The sequence below is a fragment of the Oncorhynchus kisutch genome, linkage group LG5 (assembly GCF_002021735.2).
Source record: "Oncorhynchus kisutch isolate 150728-3 linkage group LG5, Okis_V2, whole genome shotgun sequence".
NCBI classification, from domain to species: Eukaryota; Metazoa; Chordata; class Actinopteri; order Salmoniformes; family Salmonidae; genus Oncorhynchus; species Oncorhynchus kisutch.
In genome coordinates this window covers 54,670,732-54,696,849 of record NC_034178.2, presented here as the reverse complement: position 1 = coordinate 54,696,849, position 26,118 = coordinate 54,670,732, and the positions used below count along the sequence as shown (strand labels likewise).

At 40.7% G+C, this 26,118-nt stretch overlaps 2 protein-coding genes across 7 annotated transcripts in view; one reads left to right on the top strand and one right to left on the bottom strand.

The window, feature by feature from the left end:
• Positions 1–1,116, bottom strand: part of fkbp5 (FKBP prolyl isomerase 5) — a 44,340-nt gene extending 43,224 nt beyond the window's left edge. Inside the window, exon 1 of one of the 2 annotated variants that reach the window (XM_020483689.2) lies at positions 714–1,116. The gene's annotated coding sequence lies outside the window, so the exon portion shown is untranslated. The remainder of the gene's footprint in view (positions 1–713) is intronic. The other variant, XM_020483690.2, reaches the window with a different exon arrangement.
• LOC109891275 (serine/arginine-rich splicing factor 3-like) lies at positions 1,094–24,131 on the top strand. Of its 5 annotated transcripts, XR_004210079.1 has the most exons (8): positions 16,582–16,714; positions 17,111–17,167; positions 17,350–17,560; positions 17,674–17,820; positions 18,328–18,812; positions 19,408–19,446; positions 23,349–23,435; positions 23,579–24,131. XR_004210079.1 is itself a non-coding variant. In XM_020483692.2 (7 exons), exons 2-7 carry the CDS (start codon positions 17,161–17,163, stop codon positions 23,604–23,606), a joined length of 519 nt encoding a protein of 172 aa, XP_020339281.1. In that variant the 5' UTR covers positions 1,139–1,242; positions 17,111–17,160; the 3' UTR covers positions 23,607–24,127. The 5 variants fall into 5 exon arrangements, 2 of the variants coding, with proteins under 2 accessions (XP_020339281.1, XP_020339280.1); XR_004210078.1 differs by lacking the exon at positions 16,582–16,714 and adding an exon at positions 1,094–1,242 and having other exon boundaries at positions 18,328–19,446; positions 23,579–24,127; XM_020483692.2 differs by lacking the exons at positions 16,582–16,714; positions 18,328–18,812 and adding an exon at positions 1,139–1,242 and having other exon boundaries at positions 23,579–24,127.
• Positions 24,132–26,118: the final 1,987 nt, after the last annotated feature.

Genomic DNA, 26,118 nt, shown 5'->3' with positions numbered 1-26,118 from the left:
GTCACACCTATTATACTATGCTTCACTGCATAAGCAACAGTTCTGGAGAAACATGTTGAATAAATGTAAACATCTAGCATACAAAGAATGCTATATTGCTATTTCTTAAACTATATGTAATAAGCCTATAATAAGAAATAGGGCTAAATATTCATTTTAGGTAAATTATAGATTTTCCTTGAATTAAATAGAAATTGTAATTGATATATTATTCTCTCTCGCTGTGTGTGTGTGTGTGTGTGTGTGTGTGTGTGTGTGAAGAGAGAGTGAGAAAGAAAGAAAATAGTAAATCGGTTATAATAGCATTGGATTACAGCCTTCAATGGATGTAAATTCATCTCACTCGCATTAAAAACCTTGACACGTGATAAATTAATGACTAGAACATGAGCATGAGATCTAGCCTACATGTATCTGGAAAAGAACCATAGAACAGAACTTAATTGCACTGAACACTGATTCTACACATTAGCCAAATTACCGGAATCATGTTTTAAAAACTGGACTTATTAAAAACATATTGCTTATTATCTACTTTTTCATCTTATTCTGAGGCTTCAATTGTATATTCAACACTAGGCTACAATTGTATACAATGTAACTCAATACTCATTGGTCTCGCTAGATAAAATATGCCCAATAAAGCCATTCAGAAGACAGCAAACCAGTTATCCTATGTCCATACAAGACAAAGAAATAAAGCTGTAACTTACCTATTTATCTTTTGTCTTTTCTCTCTTTTGATTGCTCGTGTGCTGCTTTCGTGCTAACTTCAGCCGGTATATCCCCGCTAGCTCTGCAACGCAAGTAAGCACGCTATGCTGCTGATTTCAAACCCGCCCTCTCATAACAAAACAGGGTACTGAATGTTCTGCCGGCAGTTGTTTACACTCAAAACCCCCGACATTAGTGAAGATCAAAACGCGAGTGTGAGCCCTAAGGAGAGGAGAATTGAAATGACACTAGGAAGAAGGCGGAGGGAACTACGAGGGGAGGGCGGTTTAGTGTAAAAAAATACGAACAGGCCTTGGAAAGTAGCCAGAAAGTAACACAATGTTCCGGTAGTACTGAAGCTGCGCTCTGATGAGGACACACTGTTCTAGCAGACACCCTGACCCTGTAACCCGTTCTGTTCCGAGCGCCGTCGCAGCTCGCGCAGCGCAGCGCAATTACCAGGAACAGCCTGTACAGCAGTGTACTCACTCTGTCCTCGAGAACAGCTCAGCTCCAATAAACGGAACAGTAAGTACACAGATGAACTTTGCGTTTCAGAAGTGTTCAATGCTTTACTGGAGGACAGATAGTTAGGCTACGCCATATTGAATGCAATAATGTATCAAGTAACACACTGGCTGCCTAGGTTAATAATGAGATGTGGAATTAAATGTCATTCAGTTTGCTATGTTGGCTAAATTCAAACATTTTTTTTGGGGGGGGGGGGGTGAATAGTATTTAAATAGTAATTTTCACATCTTAATCATCATAACAACAAGCAGGCTATTTGGAGCATTGATTGTCAGCCACAATTAATTTGATTAATCAAGCACGAGACATTTATTATAAAATTCGACAGATTGAAAATGTATTTGGGGGGGGGGGGTTATTTTTAGACTCATTTTTATTTTTTTATAAAAGCAGAATCCAGTCATATATTTAGGCCTCATAATCAAGGGCCTTTGTGTAGACCATGTTTTGGACTAATAACAATAAAACATGCCAAAATATGAATAATATATGAACAATATATAACGTTTCTAGTTAGTTTACCTCAGTGCTCCAATCATTTAGTCCTATTTTTGTTTCATAAACCAAGATTGGCAGATTTACCAAGTGTGGTGTAGCCTAATGCACAATATGTTATAGGCCCTAGGCTAAAAACTAGGCCTTTATGCTAGTGTATGTTGTTGATGTTTTTCTTATATTTCAAGGATACACATTGACGCTATCAAATCATGCTCAATAGCTCTCTCAGGGACATGATGTATGTTACTTAAGCTTTCAGGTCACAAAATACCACCAATCCTATAGGTTGTCATCAGTAAGGATTACATGTAGTATAAGCCTACTGTAATGGCCTATGAAATGGATACAATTACACATTGTAAAACATACATACTACATGCAATGCATTAAATGCTTGTAATGGGCATTTTCTTTTTCAAATTAACTATCAACAACATAAGTTCTTAAGCTATTACACTTGAGCAGCCATGAGTGTGAATAACATCTATATTTACACTTCCTTCTGTGTTGTACAAGGAGGCTGACATATACATCTGTTTTTGGAAGTAGACCAAGTCCTCAAGGAGCAGGACAATTCTGTTATATTAGTTTATGATATATTCCATCATGTACCTCATAAGTGCCAAGTTGGAAATTAGATCAGTAGATGTCACTGTGTTCCCTGTGTTGTGTACATTAACTTTGGTTCTTGTCAATGAATACCTACTCAATTACATGCAGTATATTGTATCTATTTCAGGTAGGCCTGTGTGAACAACCTTTCAATACTTGGGGGGATTTAACCTATACAGTGCATTCAGAAAGTACAGAGACACCTTGGCTTTTTCCACATTTTTTATGTACAGCATTATTCTAAAATTGATTAAATAGTTGTTTTCCCCTCATCAATCTACACACAATACCCCAAAATGACAAAGCAAAAACAATGACAAAGCAAAAAATAAACCTGAAATATCACATATACATAAGTATTCAGACCGTTTACTCAGTACTTTGTTGAAGCACTGTTGGCAGCGATTACAGCTTTGAGTCTTCTTGGGTATGATGCTACAAGCTTGGCACACCTGTATTTGGGGATTTTCTCACATTTTTCTCTGCAGATCCTCTCAAGGTCTGTCAGGTTGGATGCACAGCCATTTTCAGGTCTCTCCAGAGATGTTCGATCGGGTTCAATTCCGGGCTCTGGCTGGGACACTCAAGGACATTCAGAGACTTGTCCCGAAGCCACTCCTGTGTTGTCTTGGCTGTGTGCTTAGGGTCGTTGTCCTGTTGGAAGGTGAACCTTCGCCCCAGTCTGAGGTCCTGAGCACTCTGGAGCAGGTTTTCATCAAGGATCTCTCTGTACTTTTCTCTGTTCATCTTTCCCTCGATCCTGACTAGTCTCCCATTTTTTTGCAGCTGAAAAACTTCCCCACAGCATGATGCTGCCACCACCATGCTTCAACATAGGGATGGTGCCAGGTTTCCTCCAGATGTGACGCTTGGCATTCAGGCCAAAGAGTTCAAACTTGGTTTCATTAGACCAGATAATCTTGTTTCTCATGGTCAATACGTGCCTTTTGGCAAACTCCAAGCGGGCTGTCATGTGCCTTTTACTAAGGAGTGGCTTCCGTCTGGCCACTCTACCATAAAGGCCTGATTGGTGGAGTGCTGCAGAGATGGTTGTCCTTCTGAAAAGGTTCTTCCATCTCCACAGAGGAACTCCAGAGCTCTGTCAGAGTAACCATCTGGTTCTTGGTCACCTTCCTGACCAAGGCCATTCTCCCGCGATTGCTCAGTTTGGCCGGGCAGACAGCTCTAGGAAGAGTCTTGGTACCCTTCCCCAAATCTGTGCCTTGACACAATCCTGTCTCAGAGCTCTACGGACAATTCCTTTGACCTCATGGATTGGTTTTTGCTCTGACATGAACTGTCAAATGTGGAACCTTATATAGACAGGTGTGTGCCTTTCCAAATCATGTCCAATCAATTGAATTTACCACAGGTGGACTCCAATCATGTTGTAGAAACATCTCATGGGTGATCAATGGACAAAGGATGCACCGGAGCTCAATTTCGACACTCATAGCAAAGGGTCTGAATACTTACGGTACCAGTCAAAAGTTTGGACACATCTACTCCTTCAAGGGTTTTGCTTTATTTGTACTATTTTCTACATTGTAGAATAGTAGTGAAGACATCAAAACTATGAAATAGCTAATATGGAATCATGGAGTAACAAAGTGTTTAACAAATCAAAATACATTTTATATTTGAGATTCTTCAAAGAAGCCACCCTTTTCCTTGATGACACCTAGGCACACCTTTGGAATTCTCTCAACCAGCTTCATGAGGTAGTCACCTAGAATGCATTTCAATGAACAGGTGTCGTCACGCCCTGATCTGTTTCACCTGTTCTTGTGATTGTCTCCAACCCCTCCTGGTGTCGCTTATTTTCCCCAGTGTATTTATCCCTGTGTTTCCTGCCTCTTTGTGCCAGTTCATCTTGTATGATTCCAAGTAAACCAGCGTTTTTTCCCTTTTCCTGCTTTTTGCATTCTCCTTTTCCTAGTCCTCCCGGTTATGACCCTTGCCAGTTTCTCTACTTTGTACCCGCCTGCCTGACCATTCTGCCTGCCTTGACCACGAGAGCCTGTCTGCCACTCTCGACTGTGTTCTGGTTTTGACCTTTTTGCCTGTCCATGACCATTCTCTTTGCCTACCCCTTTGGATTAAAAAACATTGTAAGACTCCAACCATCTGCCTCCTGTGTCTGAATGTGGGTCTCGCCTTGTGCTTTGATAGGTGTGCCTTGTTAAAATTCTATTTGTGGAATTTCTTTCCTTCTTAATGTGTTTGAGCCAGTCAGTTGTGTTGTGAAAAGGTAGGGGTTGTATACAGATGATAGACCTATTTGGTAAAAGATCAAGTCCATATTATGGCAAAAACATCTCAAATAAACAAGGAGAAATGACAGTCCATCATTACTTTAAGACATGAATGTCAGTCAATCTGGAAAATTTCCCTATGGGACTCCCAATCACAGCCGGATGTGAAACAGCCTGGATTCGAACCAAGGACTGTAGTGATGCCTCGTGCACTGAGATGCAGTGCCTTAGACCGCTGCGTACATCTGTGTGTGTGTTAACTATTTAATTGTACTAGAATGCCTAAAAGGCTGCAAATATTTTAAATATCGGTATCGTTTTATTTGGCAAGGAACATATCGGATATCGGTATCGGCCAAAAATTTTATATCAGTGCATCACTAATCAAAACTATGAAATAACACATCTTGGTATTCTCTCAACCAGCTTCATGAGGTAGTCACCTGGAATGCATTTCAATTAACAGGTGTGCCTTGTTAAAAGTTAATTTGTGGAATTTCTTTCCTTCTTAATGCGTTTAAGCCAATCAGTTGTGTTGTGACAAGGTAGGGGTGGTATAGAGAAGATAAGTCCTATTTGAATAGGATAAGTTCATTAGAGTTAACTGCACCTCAGATTGCAGCCCAAATAAATGCAGCCAAATAAATGCAGAGTTCAAGTAACATCTCTGCACAGACACATCTCAACATCAACTGTTCAGAGGAGACTGCGTGAAACAGGCCTTCATGGTCGAATTGCTGCAACCAGAAGTATCTTTGTGTATCTTTGTGAGATGCAGAGTAGGTGAACAGATGATCTCTGCATGTATGATTCCCACCGTGAAGCATGGAGGGAGAGGTATAATGTGGAGGTGCTTTGCTGGTGACCTAAGTGTATGTAAACTTCCGACTTCATCTGTATATATTGAGATCATGCGAGACTTAAATAAACTCCACCTGTGTGCAATCTAACTCATTATGTGACTTCTGAAGGTAATTGGTTGCACCAGATCTTATTTAGCTTCCTAGCAAAGGGGGTGAATACATATGCACGCACCACTTTTCCGTAATTTTTTTTAAACAAGTAATTTTTTTCATTTCACTTCACCAATTTGGACTATTTTGTGTCTGTCCATTACATGAAATCCAAATTAAAATCCATTTAAATTACAAGTTGTAATGCAACAAAATAGGAAAAAAAACACAGAGGGGGATGAATACTTTTGCAAGGCACTGTAAATTCTTATTTACAATGACGGCCTACACCAGCCAAACCGGGACGACGCTGGGCCAATTGTGCGCCACCCAATTGTGCGCCACCTAGCAGCCAAAAGCATTATCCTAGCCATGATAGTTGTTGCATTTTGGAACATTCACACGAAGGCCTACCGCCGTCTGTACATTTCTGCACTTAAAATGTGAAGAAATAGTTTATCAACATTTTAAGCTAAACATTCTGATCGGTTCATCCAGATGTATAAATTGAAACTGTCTATACTTCCACTACACTATTTTGGTACGTATCAGTGGAGATTAAGAAGTGAGTATACGCAATGCCCATGGAAAAATAAGTGGGTATACCGTGTATACCCTCCACTACACTACTGGCTTTCATCACTACCAGTGTAGAATTAAGCTAAATTATACTGGCATTGCTGAATTGTGTATTGAGTTTAAATAGCACTATTAGCACGAATAACACAGTAACTACATCATATTCAAATGACAATGTAATGTGATTAACTGACCAATGGTTACAAAGTGAAACAAAACTCTTATGAAAGGGTCAATTTGTCATGTAGGGGAATTACTGTGTGTTATTTTGTATTTTATAAAATTCCCATGACATGAATCTGATAGGGAAAGCGATGTGTATGTAGGCTAAACTCCAAGCAGCAGGATAGCAGCTCATTGACCTTTGGCAACGGCAGGGGTGTGAGGCCTTATAGCATTATCATGTGCAAGAATTTCACTCTCAATTGATGTACACTTTTTTTAGAGTGGTAGATCACCTTTAATATTGCAAAAAGATTGTGGCTTCCTTCAAAGTAATTGTCTGCATCATTTCCAATACCCCATATATATATATATATATATATATATATATATATATATATATATATATATATATATATATATATATATATATATAAAATATTTTTTTCTCTTCTTTTTTCTTTTACTTTATTATTTTACCCCTAACCCTGCCACCCCTCCCCTAATTGGAGTAAACTAATGGACAACACTTAGGCTTCTACTTCCAGGTTATACATACAATATACATTTTATGGACACAGTATATTTTACAATAGTTATCTTTTGTTTGTTTTTAGTCCCATCCTTCACCTCCACTCAACCCCTCCCACCTATCTCTGAACACCACACAGTTTTGATTTCTATTGTTGTTCAACTGTTACTTGAAAGCATGGAGGTATGTTATTTAGCTCTAGGCATATCAATTCATAGTATAGTGAGGTGCCATTTTCCTCCCTTTGTAAACCATCACAGAAACTATACTATGAATTTATTTTTCGGAGTGGCTGCGGGTCCGAATTCAATTGGAAATGTTCTTGTTCAGAGTGCCCCGAGGCAAACAAAGAACTGCCTGTGGATTATAGCAACTGGAATCCTATACTTAGACAATATACACATCCTCAACTTCCTATTTCACTGAGAACTGGAGTTGATTTTGGCACATTGGCAGGACCATATATATGTTTTTAACTCCCAAAGACAAGATTCACAAATTATGAAGGTGATATATACCTTTAAAATCACACCTGATATTTTTATGTTTATTTGGATTATATAGCCTAGTTGAGAAACACCTGACATGATATACACTATAATTTACCTACATGACATACATGCAGTATAAACTAGCAACAAATGTCCTCTGCCAGTTACAGTTGAATCACAGGTCATTCTGTAGTTCCTCAAACAGCCTACTGATTTCACTTCTAATAATGTATTGGAGTTCTCTCTGGTAATGGGCTCTATTCTGTGGGTTTTCCTAAAAGATAGTGTAAGGCAATTCATCTAAAAGACATATGTTTTTAAAACATTGGTTAAGACATGTTGTTATAATACTTGAGGAACATAGTGATTGATTCTCATTTTTCCATATTAGACTGATATTTTGTTGATCCTTAGGGTCCTGCTTATCAGCATTTAGGCAAATTGAAACAATGATGAGGAGGTTAGCCCAAAACATACGTTTAGGCTATGGCCTAGGCCTTATAGACCTAGGCCTCAGTATGGATGAAATATAAAGGCTAAATATATGTCAAATATATAAGCTACAGTGCCAAAAGTATTCATTCCCCTTGGCGTTTTTCCTATTTTGTTGCATTACAACCTGTAATTTAAATAATTTTTATTTGGATTTCATGTAAATGGACATATACAAAATAGTCCAAATTGGTGAAGTGAAAACAACTTCTTTCAACAACAAAAAATAAGGAAAAAATGAAGTGGTGCGTGCACATGCATTTACCCCCTTTGCTATGAAGCAACTAAATAAGATCTGGTGCAACCAATTACCTTCAGAAGTCACATAATTAGTTAAATAAAGTCCACCTGTGTGCAATCTAAGTGGTCACATGATCTGAATATATACAGATGAAGTCAGAGGAGGATGTCTTCCCTGTAACGCACAGCATTGAGATTGCCTGCAATGACAACAAGCTTAGTCCGATGATGCTGTGGCACATCGCCCCAGACCATGACGGACCCTCCACCTCAATCCCGCTCCAGAGTACAGGCCTCGGTGTAAAGCTCATTCCTTCGATGATAAACACAAATTCGACCATCACATCTTGTGTGACAAAACCGCGAGTCGTCAGTGAACAGTACTTTTTGCCAGTCCTGTCTGGTCCAACAAACGGTGGGTTTGTGCCCATAGACGACGTTGTTGCTGGTGCTGTCTGGTGAGGACCTGCCTTACAATAGGCCTACAAGCCCTCAGTCCAGTCTCTCTCAGCCTATTTCAGACAGTCAGCACTGATGGAGGGATTGTGCGTTCCTGGTGTAACTCAGGCAGTTGTTGTTGCTATCCTGTACCTGTCCCGCGGGTGTGATGTTCGGACGTACAGATCCTGTGCATGTGTTGTTACACGTGGTCTGCCGCTGCGAGGACGATCAGCTGTCCGTCCTGTCTCCCTGTAGAGCTATCTTAGGCGTCTCACAGTACAGACATGGCAATTTATTGCCCTGGCCACATCTGCAGTCCTCATGCCTCCTTGCAGCATGCCTAAGCATGCACGTTCACGCAGATGAGCAGGTACCCTGGGCATCTTTCTTTTGGTGTTTTTCAGAGTCAGGAGAAAGTGAGTCTCCAGCTTCAGTGATTTTTGCAGTTTGTTCCAGTCATTGGCAGCAGAGAACTGGAACCAGTCATTGGCATCAGAGAACCGACCTTTGGCACATAAGCACATGCTTATGTGCCAAAGGAAGAATTGGCTTTGGGGGTGACCAATGAGATCTACCTGCTGGAGCACGTGCTAAGGGTGGGTGCTGCTATGGTGACCAGTGAGCTGAGATAATGCGGGGCTTTACCTAGCAGAGACTTGTAGATGACCTGGAGCCAGTGGGTTTGGCGTCGAGTATGAAGTGAGGGCCAGCCAACGAGAGCGTACAGGTCGCAGTGGTGGGTAGTATATGGGGCTTTGGTGACAAAACAGATGGCACTGTGATAGACTGCATCCACTTTGAGTAGAGCGTTTGAGGCTGTTTTGTAAATGACATCGCCAAAGTCGAGGATCAGTAGGCTGGTCAGTTTTACGAAGGTATGTTTGGCAGCATGAGTGAAGAATACTTTGTTGCGAAATAGGAAGCCGATTCTAGATTTATTAAATAAGGCCTGGAGATGCTTAATGCGAGTCTGGAAGGAAAGTTTAGTCTAACCAGACACCTAGGTATTTGTAGTTGTCCACATATTCTAAGTCAGAACCGTCCAGAGTAGTGATGCTGGGCAGGTGCGGGCAGCGATCGGTTGAATAGCATGCATTTAGTTTTACTTGCATTTAAGAGCAATTGGAGGCCATGGAAGGAGAGTTGTATGGCATTGAAGCTCATCTGCAAGTTAGTTAACAGTGTCCAAAGAAGGTCCAGAGGTATACAGAATGGTGTCGTCTGCGTAGAGGTTGATCAGAGAATCACCAGCAGCAAGAGCGACATTATTGATGTATACAGAGAAGAGAGTCAGAAAGTACGTTCATCTCTAGGAGACATAACGCGCCTCCTTCCTGAGCTGTATGACGGCTGCGTGGTCTCATGGTGTTTATACTTGCATACTATTGTTTGTACAGATGAACGTGTCACCTTCAGGCGTTTGGATATTGCTCCCAAGGATGAACCAGACTTGTGGAGGTCTACAATTTTTTTTATGAGGTCTTGGCTGATTTCTTTTGATTTTCCCATGATGTCAAGCAAAGATGCAATGATTTTGAAGGTAGGCCTTGAAATACATCCACAGGTACACTTCAAATTGACTCCAATTATGTCAATTAGCCTATCAGAAACTTCTAAAGCCATTACATACATTCTGGAATTTTCCAAGCTGTTTAAAGGCACAGTCAACTTAGTGTATGTGTCACGCTCGGTGTATAGAGGAGACCAAGGCGCAGCGTAGTAAGCGTACATTCTTCTATAATAAAAGAAAAAACACTGAACAAACTATCAAAACTTACCATGACGCAGACAGGCAACTAAACATTGACCAAGAACCCACAAAATACCCAAGGAATATGGCTACCTAAATATGGTCCCCAATCAGAGACAACGATAAACAGCTGCCACTGATTGAGAACCAATTCAGGCAACCATAGACATATAAACACGAACAAAACGAACAAACCACCCTCGTCACAGCCTGACCTAACCAAAATACTAAAGAAAACAAAGATAACTAAGGTCAGGGCGTGACAGTATGTAAACTTCTGACCCACTGGAATTGTGATAGTGAATTATAAGTGAAATAATCGGTCTGTAAACGATTATTGAACAAATTACACAAAGTAAATGTCCTAACCGACTTGCCGAAACTATAGTTTGTTAACAAGAAATTTGTGGAGTGGTTGAAGAACTAGTTTTAATGTCTCCAACCTAAGTGTATGTAAACTTCCGACTTCAACTGTAGGCCTATGGGTTAAGCTACATGATGCATGCGACTATGATTTGCACTGTCTTGTATTTGCATATACTAAATAATATGTGTGAAATTTGTTTTGATTTAGAATGTGCCAGTATCATACACCTGTCAGAACAGGGTTAAAAAAAACACGCCTTCTATATGCACTTGAATAGCAAATGGAGGACTATTTTCCCACGGTTAATTTTCATGCCAGCCAGTAGGCTCCTCTATAGGCCTAGCCTATAGAAAGCTCATGGGATCCTCCTCTTTTCGATAGAGGTCATCAAAACTGTTTTCTCACGCAATTGCATAGCATAGCCTATCTAAATGTTGCACTTATTTATTACATGCATCAGCCAGCTATGAGGAGCTGGCTTTCGCTGCACAACAGGTAATCGATCCTATTCCACTCAAACTCTGAATGCCAGGGCTCTCATGAAGATTTTGATTAGATTTTCGATTGTATTTGCATTGATGTCATAGTGATCATTGGTGACTGGCCATTAGCAAGTTTGGTAGGCTACTAATGACCTTCAGAGGCATCAGAGCACAGTTTTGGAGAAGCCTAGTTACCATGACCCAATGGTCACATGGAATTTGACTGCGGTCATGACTCCTGACTGCTGGTGTAGCAGTAATAAGGTCACCATAACAGCCCTAGCTGTGGCCATCTGGCTAGTATCAATAAGGGCTTTCAACAAAATAGCAACAGACCATAAACTAAGCAACACACTCAGACATGCAATTGCCAAACAACGCTACTGCCACCTTCTGGTTTGGAGTATATTAACAAGGCTGAGTGGCTGATGACTTTGGTCTTTGCTGTGTGAACACAAAATGGATTGACTGCCGACACTTTTCAGAGGTGCTAATACTGTCGGCAGGCAAAGGTTTGACAATCGTATGGGGGATTCTGAGCTATTAAAGAAGGCATGGGTAAGGCCAAAATGTCACAAATATTCCATCTTCAATTCATTATTTCTCAATTATGCTTTAATATATAATATCAAATATATGTTGACAATCCTTCCACCAAAGGATTACATTTAGTGAAAATGTTTTTTTTATTGTTCTAGTTTCATGAGGAACCACTAGGCTACATGCTATCCTATTATGAGCACATTGAGGTTTCTGATTAAAAATAAATAAAAAGTTTGATATAATTTATTATGAGTATTAATCATAATCCTCTGGCACTATTTCTGCAAGATTTCCCCATCCATCATAGTCACTGTCTCTTCATATGTTGGAAAGTAAGTTAATTGAGCATGATCATGTTCTGTTGCTGTTGCTCTACTAGGACACATTCAACAATTTACTGGACTAGGTAACATCAGGAAAGCCTAATTCTAAGGGCTATACTTGATCTGTTTCATATCCCTCAGGTAAAAGGAGTCAGGGCATTAGTCAGTCCAATAAAGTGCTTTATTTCCCCTGTCCTGTTTTTGTTTTGCAATGCCTACTGCTGGTTTAGTTTCCTAGGTATCCAGGCTGTATCACAACCGGCGAGTCCCATAGGGCTGCTCACAATTGGCCCATCATTGTCTGGATTTGGCCGGTGTAGGCCGTCATTGTAAATAAGAATTTGTTCTTAACTGACTTGCCTAGTTAAATAAAGGTTACTAACACTACACCTATACACAAATGGTGACATTGCGCATTGCTCACCAGAACTCATTCCAAAAAATGACTTTGATGCTCACATAGTTCTGGGGTGTTTGGTTGTTTTTTCCCAACACAGCATTTTGTATTTTTTAGTATGTGCAATTGTGAATATATACACTACCGTTCAAAAGTTGAACAATACTTGTTAACTTTTCTATTTATGTTGGTAACCAGTTTATAATAGCAATAAGGCACCTTGTGTAACAGCTCTCGTTGGTAGGAGACCAGCGTGGTAGGCGTACATCTTAACTTTATTGATGACACCAAACAAAATAACAAAGTCAAAAAACGAAAGCGCACAGTTCTGTCAGGCTCAGACACTAAACAGAAAACAAGATCCCACAACCTAATGGTGGGAAAAGGGCTGCCTAAGTATGATAGACAGCTGCCTCTGATTGGGAACCACACTCGGCCAAAAACAAAGAAACAGAAGACATAGAATTTCCCACCTGAGTCACACCCTGACCTAACTAAACATAGAGAATAATAAAGATCTCAAAGGTCAGGGCGTGACACCTTGGGGGTTTGTCGTATACGTTCGTGGTATATTAGGCCTCTGTACACCTATGTAGATATTCTATAAAATATCAGCCGTTTCCACCTACAATAGTCATTTACAACATTAACAATGTCTACACTGTATTTCTGATCAATTTGATGTTATTTTAATGGACAAAATAAAAGTTTTCAAAAACAGGGAAATGTCTAAGTGACCCCAAACTTTTGAATGGTAGTATATGTATTTATACAAAAGTGTAATTATACTTGTTTTTTAGATTTTAAGGAATTATTGTATTATTGCTGAACTATCATTTTGCTTATCTTCCGGAAAAACAGTCCTTGTTCTGAAAATAATATATATTCTCCTCCAAACAGACTCTAGAATTCAATGCCACTATTATCAGAAAGAGAGAGAGAGTGTGTGTGTGTGTGTGTGTGTGTGTGTGTGTGTGTGTGTGTGTGTGTGTGTGTGTGTGTGTGTGTGTGTGTGTGTGTGTGTGTGTGTTGTAACTGCAAGTACGAGGGCGGGTTCATGCAAGGATACCGAGTCATCAGGAAGTGAAACAGAACAGAATGTGCTGCACTAATCTGATTGAAAAACACTACCCTGAGTGGTCGGAAGAAAAAAATAAGATGTTTTATTTAAGCTAAAAGAGAATTCTGTGTCACAGGCGAAGAAGAGCAACAACAACGAAAACAACAAACCATTTGAACTACAGACACAAGACATTTTGTTGGATTTTGTTAGCTCATAGTGAGAAAAGTTGCCTAGTGCACTCTCACTCAAACATGAACACCGCAACAAAATAAAAGCTGAGCAACATAATGCTCTTTGTTTGTTAGCGAGGCATGTGTGTTATGCAACCCCATAAATTTAATCTCCTGTCCTAATCCTTTTTAGCTGTGGACTTTTGGCCTCCGGGGGTCAGAGGGGGTGATAGTTGAGGAACATGGAAGTCGTCTGGCTGAACCGCGCTGTGCTCTAATTCATACATTCCGTTAGATATTATCTCAAAGCTTAGAGCTCTGAGCTGGGGGCCAGAGTCAACTACTAAGCCCTGTTTTTTTAATGAATAGGGCAAAGCTAAGCACCATGTTTGTGGTTTAAATAAGTTAGACGGAGGGACCTGGCTGTAGGAAAGGGGGATGAGTGAAAAGAAGAAAGGGAATATGTTTTATTGGAAGGCAAAGACAGAGGAATGTTTGTAATTAGAAACTAGGTCAAACAGTCTGAACTTAACCAAAGCCTATAGGCTACAAGTGGTGACGCTTGTTGGGATTCCATGACTCCTATGGATCTGTCTCCGTCCATATGTTAATACGTCCGTCACAAGTTATATCTAAGACACTGCTGACCCGATTTTGACAAAACTTGGTTGAATGATGCGTCTTGCCATCGAGATTCTGCATTTACAAAATTACACTGATTGGCCCAAGGGGCGTCTATAGTAATCAACTTAAATTCCAGACTTTGAACAAGCGTATCTCCTGTCCCGTTTGAGCTACAGTCATTACATGTTGTACATACAGCAAATGGAGTCCCTCATGAGAAACAACTTTCCCATAAGGACCTATAAACTCTGAACATTAGATTTTCTGAAAAGTTGACCTTTTGTCCCCCACCAAACTTTGAACAAGCATATATCCTGTCGTTTTCCCATATTGACGAATCGTGGATGAATGATGCTTCTTGCCGTCAACATCAGGCATTTATAAAATTACACTAATTGGACCAAGGGTGGAATTATAGTAACAGCAACACTTGATTGTTTGTTTCTCTCTGTCATTAATCCACCCATCATAAATTAGAATAATTGTCACTAAATGGCCCAAGGGGGGGTGCTCCATCATTCGTGGGGGATGACATGTTTATGGTTGCCTTGTTCTATTTTATAGCCATTACATTGTAAGCTGAGAAAGGCCTTTTGGTGTGAGGCTTAGTCCCTCTGAGAAAACATTGCAGTGTTTCCTCTGTAAACATTGAATTGCAATTCAGGTGTGAAAGTAGACACAATTTATTGCCAGTATGATACCCACTATGTGTGCACTCACTTGGTAGTTTATTGGCCATATACCACAAACCCCCAAGGTGCCTTATTGCTATTATAAACTGGTTACCAACATAAATAGAAAAGTTAACAAGTATTGTTGGGTCATACCAGATATATATTGTCTGATATACACATGGCTGAAATGCTGTTTCAGCCTATCGACATCCAGGACCCAAACTACCCGGTTTATAATTTGCATTATCAAATATAATCTCATATTACTGTGTTAAAATAACTGTTCAGTGAAAATCGCACTTTTAAAAATCCATATTCTGTTAACTCATACCCAAATAATGCTGTTGACTTATCCCATACTCGTATTTGTGACCAAAGCATAAATTGCAGGACCGAGTTTGGGAAACCCTGTCATAAATGCTGGATAAACAATACTAATGTATTCTACATAACATACCCTGTAATAGAAGGAAATCAGTCAATTGGGCTGGCGTGGTTACATGTGGTTGTGAGGCCAGTTGGACAAATTGCCAAATTCCCTAAAATGACGTTGGAGGTGGCGGCTTATGGTAGAGAAATTAACATTCAATTCTCTGGAAACCACTCTGGTGGACATTCCTGCAGTCAGCATGCCAATTGCACGGTCCCTTAAAACTTGAGACATCTGTGGCATTGTGTTGTGTGACAAAATTTTGTTTTTTGGTCCCCAGCACAAGGTGTATCTGTGTTATGATCATGTTGTTTAATTAGCTTCTTGATATGCCACACCTGTCAGGTAGATGGATTACCTTGGTAAATGATAAATGCTTACCAACATGGATGTAAACAGATTTGTGCACAACATTTTAGAGAAATAAGCTTTTTGTGCATATGGAACATTTATGGGATATTTCATTTCAGCTGATGAAACATGGGACCAACACTTTACATGTCGCGTTACAATTTTTGCTCAGTATACATCATTGGTCTCTCTACACCGCTTTTTATTGAAGAAAAAAATACTTGTTCATGTAGTCATACCAGAGACGGTATAGCCATACTACTCCACTCCAGTAGACGGCGATAGGCTAGGGGTAGAGCACTTTCTTTACTAACCCCAGCAGATATACTTTTGAGGAAATGGGAAAACTCCATTGTGTACGTTGCTCATGCATCGTCAATGGGCTATATTATGTGTATATATACATAATATGACATTTGAAATGTCTTTATTCTTTTGGAATTTCTGTGAGTGTAATGTTTACTGTTAATTTTTATTGTTTATTTCACTTTTGTTTATTACCTTCTTCACTTGCTTCGGCAATGTTAACATTTGTTTCCCATGCCAATAAAGCCCTTGAATTGATAGTACATTTGTGGGCGACTATGAGGCAAAGAAAGCTCTCCTTCAAGTAGTGAATGGGAGTCAATTGGGCGCTAGCTCGAAAACCCAACATTAGTATGAATTTTGTCAACAAGAAGTACAACATTACACATATTTTCCGACGTGTGAGATAATTAACGTGTTCGCTGTACTATCATATAGCTTTGGAATCGTGACAGTACGTACTTTTGAGGGAAACGGGCAGGTTTCTCGACTCATTCCCTTACACTGAGAAGGTGACGATTAGTTTAGAAACCGCGTGACGCAGCATGACAACGTCAACGCGATTGGTCGACAGTCTGCTGGAAGAGGCCTTTCTCTAATATTTATGCCACAAACTGGCTAGTAACATTATTTATTTCCGGTCAACGCCATTTTCGAATGCCTTGTGGACTTCTTCTGCTGCTAGCAAAAATTATTCGGAGCTGTAATCGGAGACTTTGGTCAATACATAACTGGTAACATTTCGATTCATGGAACTGGGAATGAAAACAATTTAAGATTTAGTAACATGCACTGTAAAATAGTTTATCTTCAGTTAAATTGAACCGTTAACAAAAGCCAGCTAGCTAGCTAGCTTGCTAACCCCGATGAGCCTCCACGGCTAATGTGGCTGCTAACTAATGGAAACTAACAATGAACATCATTGACTAACTAGAGTGATACAATTAATAAAGTCGTTTTTTATCATATTTTTTTACTGTCTGTAATTATTAAATGCATGTAACCATGCACTTTTTTTTAGGAAAGTAGCAATGTCGAAACCTAATGTTAATATTAGCTAACGTTGGCTAAGCACTATAATTTGTCCGGTACCTAGCTAACTAATCAAGACTCCCTTTTTTTTGTTCCAGTTGGATTTATTATTTCGTCAACTCTTCAAAGGAAACCAGGATCCGTCGAGATGGGAGGTAATTAGCTATGCATCCATCGTCTTTTCCGGTCTCCTGATCTGAAAATTAAAAGAACTGCTTGGCACTAACAGCGTTGTCACAAATCACGATATATGGATTTCATAATATATTAATGTAATTGTGCATGACTGGATCTCATCTAGATTATTTAATTTTCCTCTTTAACCTTTCACTCTCAGAACCTGCTCATCTCAGAGATTGTCCTCTGGATTGCAAGGTGTATGTAGGGAATTTGGGCAACAGTGGAAACAAGACTGAGTTGGAGAGGGCGTTTGGGTACTATGGCCCTTTGCGGAGTGTGTGGGTGGCCAGGAACCCCCCAGGCTTTGCCTTTGTCGAGTTTGAGGATCCCAGAGATGCAACCGATGCTGTGAGAGAACTGGATGGACGGTAGGCCTCAAGGGGATATTCACTTGATTATTTGGGTCATAGCTCATGACATACAAACATTGAAAGTGTATTCCAGTTTAACTTGTGATTCTGCTATTGCTCCATGTGAACAGGACGCTGTGTGGCTGCAGAGTGAGAGTTGAATTGTCCAATGGGGAGAAACGCTCGAGGAGCCGTGGACCTCCTCCCTCCTGGAGCCGTCGCACTGGACGTGAAGACTACAGCAGCAGGCGCCGTGGGAGCCCGCCTGTCAGACGCCGGTATAATACATCACCTCTCACCTACACTTATTCTCACCCACTTTTAACATGTAGTCCTACAAGTGTTTATCACCTACCTTGCCAGTCAACCCCAAGCCCTTCCATCACATCTCCCTCACTTCCAACTGTTCCATATGTACTATAATTTAAATGATTGGACCTAACACACGATCCCGCACTGTAGGTTCGTTAGTGCTGTGATGCGTTAGAACTTTTTTTTACTATGGACACAATCAGAGCTGAGAAATGTCAATTTATTCATCACAGGGATTGGGTCCCCTTTTAATAGTGACAATTTAGGTGTTTTTGAAAAGCTTAATTCAGGCATCATTTGTTTAGATCTAGGCAATACATTTTTGAAATTACATTTTAGATAATTGGAACAAATTTCAATAAAGGGGGCACTTGTTTGATCATTTGATTACTATATGGATGTTGGTTTTGTTTCACTTTTCTCAGTTCGATTTTTTTTCTATCTTATATTAATAAAAATAAACCCCGTTGCAGAGTCATCACCATCCCTCTTCTCACCACCCTCTCAGACAGTCAACTAGTCCTCTTACAGCATCATGTGACCACTGACCAGCGCCAGCACCGTGCCCCACCCAATCAGCTTGGCTGGTGCCGTGTCACATGACCCAGGCATGGCCAGTCATGTTCCAGCCTATTGGTTCCTGAGCATGCAGCTCTCAGCCTCCTCCAACCTTAACCCGATCGGCATCGTCGCAGCCCACCTCACAATTCTGACCAATCAGCGATTTTAAGTCCTTTCCCCAATTATCAACACAACTACCTACAAGCAGCACAGCAGCCCTCGGCTAACCCCAAAAAGACAGGGAAAATCTACAACTACTGTACCTCCTCCAGCCAACCAACTTCATATCTCCAACACTTGCAACTTGTGGCAAATCCTCTCTGCAAATTCTACCTCCCTCGCCATCAGTCTGGCTTCCTTGCGTCATTTCTATCTTGTGTCCAAACCTGAAAAAATAGTAAGTTCCTTTTCTCCTGCTTTTTGTAGTGTCATGCTTACCACAGGTTTGGTTTTACAGCTGCTTGATGGTATGAAATTGGCGGTCATGGAAATTGTCATTTGAATTTAGTTTCAAACATCAACTTGTGAGTACAATAATAAGAATCTTGAATCTCCCTCCCATAGATCATAAATGAAAAGCTTTTATCCTTAAACTCAAAAGTTCTGTGGTCTTGGAGCTGCCCTGGTTAGCATGAACTGTATGAGGTCCAATATTGCTAATGTGCCCTATGTCCATCTATGCAACAAAACAGTACAGTATGTAGCTTAAGTCTGCATACCTGTACTTAAAAATGTTCTCTCTAATTCATTCTCACTTGGTTTTATAAGAGGTCTCATTTTGACCTCAGTTGGTTGTCCAAGCATTCTGTCCTCTAGCAGGGGTGCAGAGAGGATGTCCTATTCTGATCTGTCTGCAGAAAGAGGAAGGCTGTGTGGTATTGTTAAATGATTGGAATGGTGTTTCTTCAGGGATAAGGAATGCCATATTTGATTGGAGGTGATGCCTTTATGCACTGTATTAAATGTTTTTTTCCTGTTCCATCCACCTCCAGCTCTCCTAGGAGGAGGAGCTTCAGCCGCAGTCGCAGCAGGTGAGCCTAAGTGCCTCTTTACCCCAGCCTACAACGTAATCAGTGTTGTGGTAACTAACTAGTTTTCCTCACAAATATAAATATCTGTACCCAATAGTAGATCAGTCTAGTACAGATTAGGGGTGTAACAGTACACCAGAACCATGACCCCATGGGTTGTTTCGGTACAGCGGAAAAATTAAATGCCAACAGTTTCTGTAGTAAATGTTTATTTAATAAACTTCAAAGTGGTGCTATTTCTTATTTACATGCATGATCATGAGTCCTGTAATGCCTGATGAAAGCACAATCACAACCCAGAATACCACATTTTATTAGTAACATGCGCCGAATACAACAGGGGTAGACTTATAATGAAATTCTTACATTTGAATTTGGAAGTTTACATACACCTTAGACAACTACATTTAAACTCGGTTTTTCACAATTCCTGACATTTAACCCTAGTAAAAATTCCCTGTCTTCGGTCAGTTAGGATCACCACTTCATTTTAAGAATGTGAAATGTTAGAATAATAGTAGTTATTTATTTCAGCTTTTTTCTTTAATCACATTCCCGGTTGGTCAGAAGTTTACATTAACTCAATTAGTATTTGTTAGCATTGCCTTTTTAAATGGTTTAATTTGGGTCAAATGTTTCAGGTAGCCTTCCACAAGCTTCCCACAATAAGTTGGGGGTATTTTGGCCCATTCCTCCTGACAGAGCTAGTGTCTAGTTTCATTTTAAAAAGGCTAATTGAGCATTAGAAAACCCTTTTGCAATTATGTTAGCACAGCTGAAAACTGTTCTGATTTAAAGAAGCAATAAAACTGGCCTTTTAGACTTGAGTATCTGGAGCATCAGCATTTTTAGGTTTGATTCCAGGCTCAAAATGGTCAGAAAAATACTTTATTCTGAAACTAAATGAGAACTTGTTCTCAACTGGCCTACCTAGTTTGAGAAACAGACGCCTCACAAGTCCTCAACTGGCAGCTTAATTTAAATAGTACCCGCAAAACACCAGTCTCAACGTCAACAGTGAAGAGGCGACCCCGGGATGCTGGCATTCTAGGCAGAGTTGCAAAGAAAAAGCCATATCTCAGACTGGCCAATAAAAATACAATATTAAGATGGGCAAAAGAACAGACACTGGACAGAGGAACTCTGCCTAGAATGCCAGCATCCCAACATCGCCTTTTCACTGACGTTGAGACTGGTGTTTTGCCTGTACTATTTAATGAAGCTGCCAGTTGAGGACGTGAGAGGCGTCTGTTTCTCAAACTAGACACTAATGTACTTGTCCTCTTTCTCAGTTGTGCACTGGGGCCTCCCACTATTCTGGTTAGACAGTTTGCGGTGTTCTTTGAAGGGAATAGTACACAGCGCTGTACGAGACCTTCAGTTTCTTGGCAATTTCTCACATGAATATCCTTAATTTCTCTGAATAATAGACTGACAAGTTTAATATATATATTTATTTATTTATTTCACCGGGTAGGCCAGTTGAACAAGTTCTCATTTACAGTTTTAGAAGAAAGTTATTTGTTTCTGGCCATTTTGAGCCAGTAATCGAACCCACAAATTCTGATGCTCCAGATACTCAACTAGTCTAAAGGCCAATTTTATTGCTTCTTTAATCAGCACAACAGTTTTCAGCTGTGCTAACATAATTGCAAAAGGGTTTTCTAATGATCGATTAGACATTTAAAATTATAAACTAGGGTTAGCTAACACAACGTGCCATTGGAACACAGGAGTGATGGTTGCTGATAATGGGCCTCTATGCCTATGTAGATATTCCATAAAAAATCTGTTTCCAGCTACAATAGTCATTTACAGCATTAGAAATATAGTATAGATCATTGTTAACATTTTTATCCATTAAAATAAATGGTTTATTTTTTTTAAATAAAGGTTAAAGTGACTATGCATAGATGAGAGTAGCAGTGGTGTTAAAGGGGGGGAATGCAAATAGTCTGGGTAACTATTTGATTAGCTGTTCAGGAGTATTATGGCATGGGGGTAGAAGCTGTTTAGAAGCCTCTTGGACCTAGCCATGGTGTTCCGGTACTGCTTGCTGTGCAGTCTGACTAGGGTGGCTGGAGTCTTTGACAATTTTTAGGGCCTTCCTCTGACACCGCCTGCTGTGGATGTTCTGGATGGCAGGAAGCTTGGCTCCAGTGATAAACTGGGCCGTACGCACTACCCTCTGTAGTGCCTTGCGGTCGGATGCCGAGCAGTTGCCATACCAATCAGTGATGCAACCAGTCAGGATGCTCTCGATGGTGCAGCTGTAGAACCTTTTTAGTATCTGAGGACCCGTGCCAAAAAAAAATCGGTCTCCTGGAAGGGAATAGGTTCTTCACGACTGTCTTGGTGTGCTTGGACCATGTTAGTTTGTTGATGTGGATACAAAGGAACTTGACGCTCTCAACCTGCTCCACTACAGCCCTGTTGATGAGTGGGTGTGTGCTCGGTCCTCCTTTTCCTGTAGTCCACAATCATCTCATTTTGTCTTGATCACGTTGAGGAAGAGGTTGTTGTTGTCCTGGAACCACACGACCAGGTCTCTGACCACCTCCCTATAGGCTGTCTCGTTGTTGTCGGTAATCAGGCCTACCGCTGTTGTCATCCAACGGTGTTGGAGTCGTGCCTGGCTGTGCAGTTGTGGGTGAACAGGGCGTATAGGAAGGGACTGAGAACACGCCCCTGTTGTGAGGATCAGCATGGCAGATGTGTTGTTGCCTACCCTTACCACCTGGGGGTGGCCCGTCAGGAAGTCTAGGATCCACTTGCAGAGGGAGGTGGTTAGTCCTAAGGTCCTTAGCTTATTGTTGCGCTTTGAGGGTACTGTGGTGTTGAATGCTGAGCTGTAGTCAATGAATAGCATTCTAACATAGGTGTTCCTTTTGTCCAGGTGGGAAAGGGCAGTGTGGATACAATCTCTATTGCACTCATCTGTGGATCTGTTGGGGTGGTATGCAAATTGGAGTGGGTTTCTGGGATAATGGTGTTGATGTGAGCCATGACTAGCCTTTCAAAGCACCTCATGGCTACAGATGTGAGTGCTACGGGTTGGTAGTCATTTAGGCAGGTTACCTTAGTGTTCTTGGGCACAAGGACTATGGTGGTCTGCTTAAAACATGTTGGTACTAGACTCGGACAGGGAGAGGTTGAAAATATCAGTGAAGACATTTGCCAGTTGGTCAGCGCATGCTCGCAGTACACGTCCTGGTAATCCGTCTGGCCTTATCCAATTACGATCTTGTCTCATTGCTGCAATTCCCCAACGGGCTCGGGAGAGGCGACGGTCGAACCATGCGTTCTCCGAAACATGACCCGCCAAACCGCACTTAACACAATGTTTGCTTAACCCGGAAGCCAGCCGCACCAATGTGTCGCAGAAAACACAGTTCAGCTGATGACTGAAGTCAGCCTAGAGGCACCCGGCCCGCCACAAGGAGTCGATAGAGTGCAATGAACCAAGTAATACCCACCCCTGGCCAAACCCTCCCCTAACCCGGATGACGCTGGGCAATTGTGTGCTGCCCTATGGAACTCACGGTTGTGACATCCTGGGATCAAACCCAGGTCTGTAGTGACGCTTCAAGCACTGCGATGCAGTGCCTTATACCGCTGCGCAGCTTGGGAAGCCCCATAGGGTCTAGTTAACGTAAGCCATAGATATTTACTCGAGGTGCACAGGCCTACAATGCAGTGTTTATTTTCTGTATTCAGGTTCACAGGGTTGACTGAGCTTCCTCACTACGTGTACCGTTACACCCCTAGTACACATGGTTCTCACATTGTTGATACTAATTGGGGCTGTCTAGTTTCAAGTGACAGTTCTTCAAATGTAATAGTCCTGAGAGATATCTGAATAAATGTCAGTACATTGGAAACACTAACTTGTTCTTCTCTAGGTCTCTGTCAAGAGACCGAAGAAGAGAGAGGTCTATCTCCAGAGACAGGAACCATAAACCTTCAAAATCCTTCTCAAGGTCTCGGAGGTAAATGTGTGTGCGTGTTCACTGGCGTCTGTGTATTGACATGCGTCTTCCAATATAGGCTTGTGTTTTTTAGGCCTATGGATTGTAGTAATGCATTGTGCAAGTTATTCTTGTTTCTGACAACTTTTTATTTTATTTTTCAGCCGCTCCAGGACCGCTGAGAGAAAGTGAGTGTCTGACAGTCTGAACTCAGTCCAAACCTGAGTATGTCTTGTATAGAATCAGGTTCTGGATGAGTGCATTTCATTTTTAAATGATTAACCTTTTTAGATTTGTGTTTAGGTGAGACAGCCATGTCTGTCCATCTGTGAAACAACTGTTTTTGAAAGCTGTATAGTTCAAATTACTGTCTTTATTCTACCAAATGTCTCATTTTCACTTGTTTAAACATACAGATGACTGACTTACTGTCCAACTACACCTAACACATTGTCCAATAGGGGCAGGGGTTGGTTTTGAACATTCAGTCGAGCCTAAATATGGGAGTATCTGCCAATGTGGGAATAACATAACTACTTTATTTGTTTCTGTTAAACTGTTTGAAGTGATTGAATTAAACATTTGGTAACATGTTTCACTGGGCATACATTTTTGAATGATATAATATTTTGATTGTGACACTGTTCTTGGATGGGAGATAAAGCTTTTGAGTTACACCTTAACCGTTCTGTCATTAAATTATTCTTCAAGTGGAAATTTGTCTAACTCAGCTCGAGTACATCCCATTTTAACTTCTGCATATTTATTTGATTCTGAGTGATTTGTTGAGCTCTACCCACATTGCCTTATTCTGAAACTGAGTATAAAAAAAATCTCTATCGACACAATACCCCAAAATGACAAAGCAAAAACTGGGTTTTAGAAATGTTTGCAAATGTATTAAACGTTAAATTTAATAAATAAAATAATAATTTACTTCAGGTTGTTGTGCTGTTGGAAGGTGAACCTTCACCCCAGTCTGATGTCCTGAGCGCTCTAGAGCATGTTTTCATCAAGGATCTCTGTACTTTGCGCTTTAATCTTTCCCTCGATCCTGACTAGTCTCCTAGTCCCTGCCACTGAAACATCCACACAGTATGCTGCCGCCACCCATGCTTCACCATAGGGATGGTGCTAGGTTTCCTCGAGACCTGGCGCTTAGCATTCAGGCCGTCATGTTCAATCTTGGATTCATCAGACCAGATAATCTTGTTTCTCATGGTCAGTCCTTTAGGTGCCTTTTGGCAAACTCCAAGCAGGCTGTCATGTGCCTTTTTACTGAGGAGTGGCTTCTGTCTGGCCACTACCATAAAGGCCTGATTGGTGGAGTGCTGCAGAGTTGGTTGTCCTTCTGGAAGGTTCTTTCTCCAGAAAAACTCTGGAGCTCTGTCAGTGGCCATCAGGTTCTTGGTCACGTCCCTGACCAAGGCCCTTCTCCTGATTTGCTCAGTTTGGCCGGGCAGCCAGCTCTAGGAAGAGTCTTGGTGGTTCCAAACCTCTTCATTTTAAGGTTGATGGAGTGATCTCCATCAACCATAAAATGAAGAGGTTTGGAACCACTTGGGGAATCTTCAATGCTGCAGACATTTTATTTAGTACCCTTCAGATCTGTGCCTTGACACAATCCAGTCTTGGAGCTTTACGGACAATTCCTTCAACCTCATGGCTTGGTTTTGCTCTAACATGCACTGTCAGCTGTGGGACCTTTTTATATAGATAGGTGTGTGTGTGCCTTTTCCAAATCATGTCCAATCAATTGAATTTACCACAAGTGGAAACGGGATGCACCTGAGCTCAATTTAGTCTCAGCAAAGGGTCTGAAATACTTATGTAAATGTAATTCTGTTATTTTTTTACATTTTCAGACATTTCGTAACATGTTTTTGCTTTGTCATTATGGGGTATTGTGTGTAGCTGGATGAGGAGCAAAAATGTATTTAATCCATTTTAGAATAAGGCTGTAACGTAACCAATGTCTAAAGGGAAGGGGTCTGAATACTTTCCCAATTCACTGTATATACCTTAATATTTAAATTGTGTAAGTTTTAACTTGCAATCCTTTTTATAACGAAGTCATAGTTAAGTATTCAAAATGGATTAAATAGTTTTGTTCTCACCCATCTATACACAATATCCCATAATGACATGTTTTTACAACTTTATGAAATGCAGTAATATTCCATTTAAATAAATATTCACACCCCTGAGTCAGTATGTGTTAGAATCACCTTTGGCAGCGATTCCAGCTGTGAGTCTTTCTGGGCAAGTCTAAGAGCTTTGGACACCTGGATTGTACAATATTTGCACATTTATATTTTTTCAAGTTGGTTGTTGATCATTGATAGCCATTTTCAAGTTTTGCTGTAGATTCTAAAGCAGATTTAAGTCAACTGTGACTAGGCCACTCAAGAACATTGTGTTGTCTTGGTAAGAAACTACAGTGTATATTTGGCCTTTGTGTTTTAGGTTATTGTCCTGCTGAAAGTTGAATTTGTCTTTTGGAAAGCAGACTGAACCAGGTTTCCCTCTAGGATTTTGCCTGTGGTTAGCTCTATTCCATTTATGTTTAACCTTAAAAAAAATGCAGTCCTTGCCGATGACAGGCATACCCATAACATGATGCAGCCACCACCATGCTTAAAATTTGAAGTGGTACTCTGATGTGTTGTTGGATATTCCCCAAACATAACTTTATGTCCTGAAT

Excerpts from the sequence above, each read along its gene's own strand:
- LOC109891275 (XM_020483691.2), top strand. Across the intron at positions 19,447-23,348 it reads TTCAGCCGCAGTCGCAGCAG|GTCTCTGTCAAGAGACCGAA; the intron begins GTGAGCCTAAGT and ends GTTCTTCTCTAG. Across the intron at positions 23,436-23,578 it reads TCCTTCTCAAGGTCTCGGAG|CCGCTCCAGGACCGCTGAGA; the intron begins GTAAATGTGTGT and ends TTTATTTTTCAG.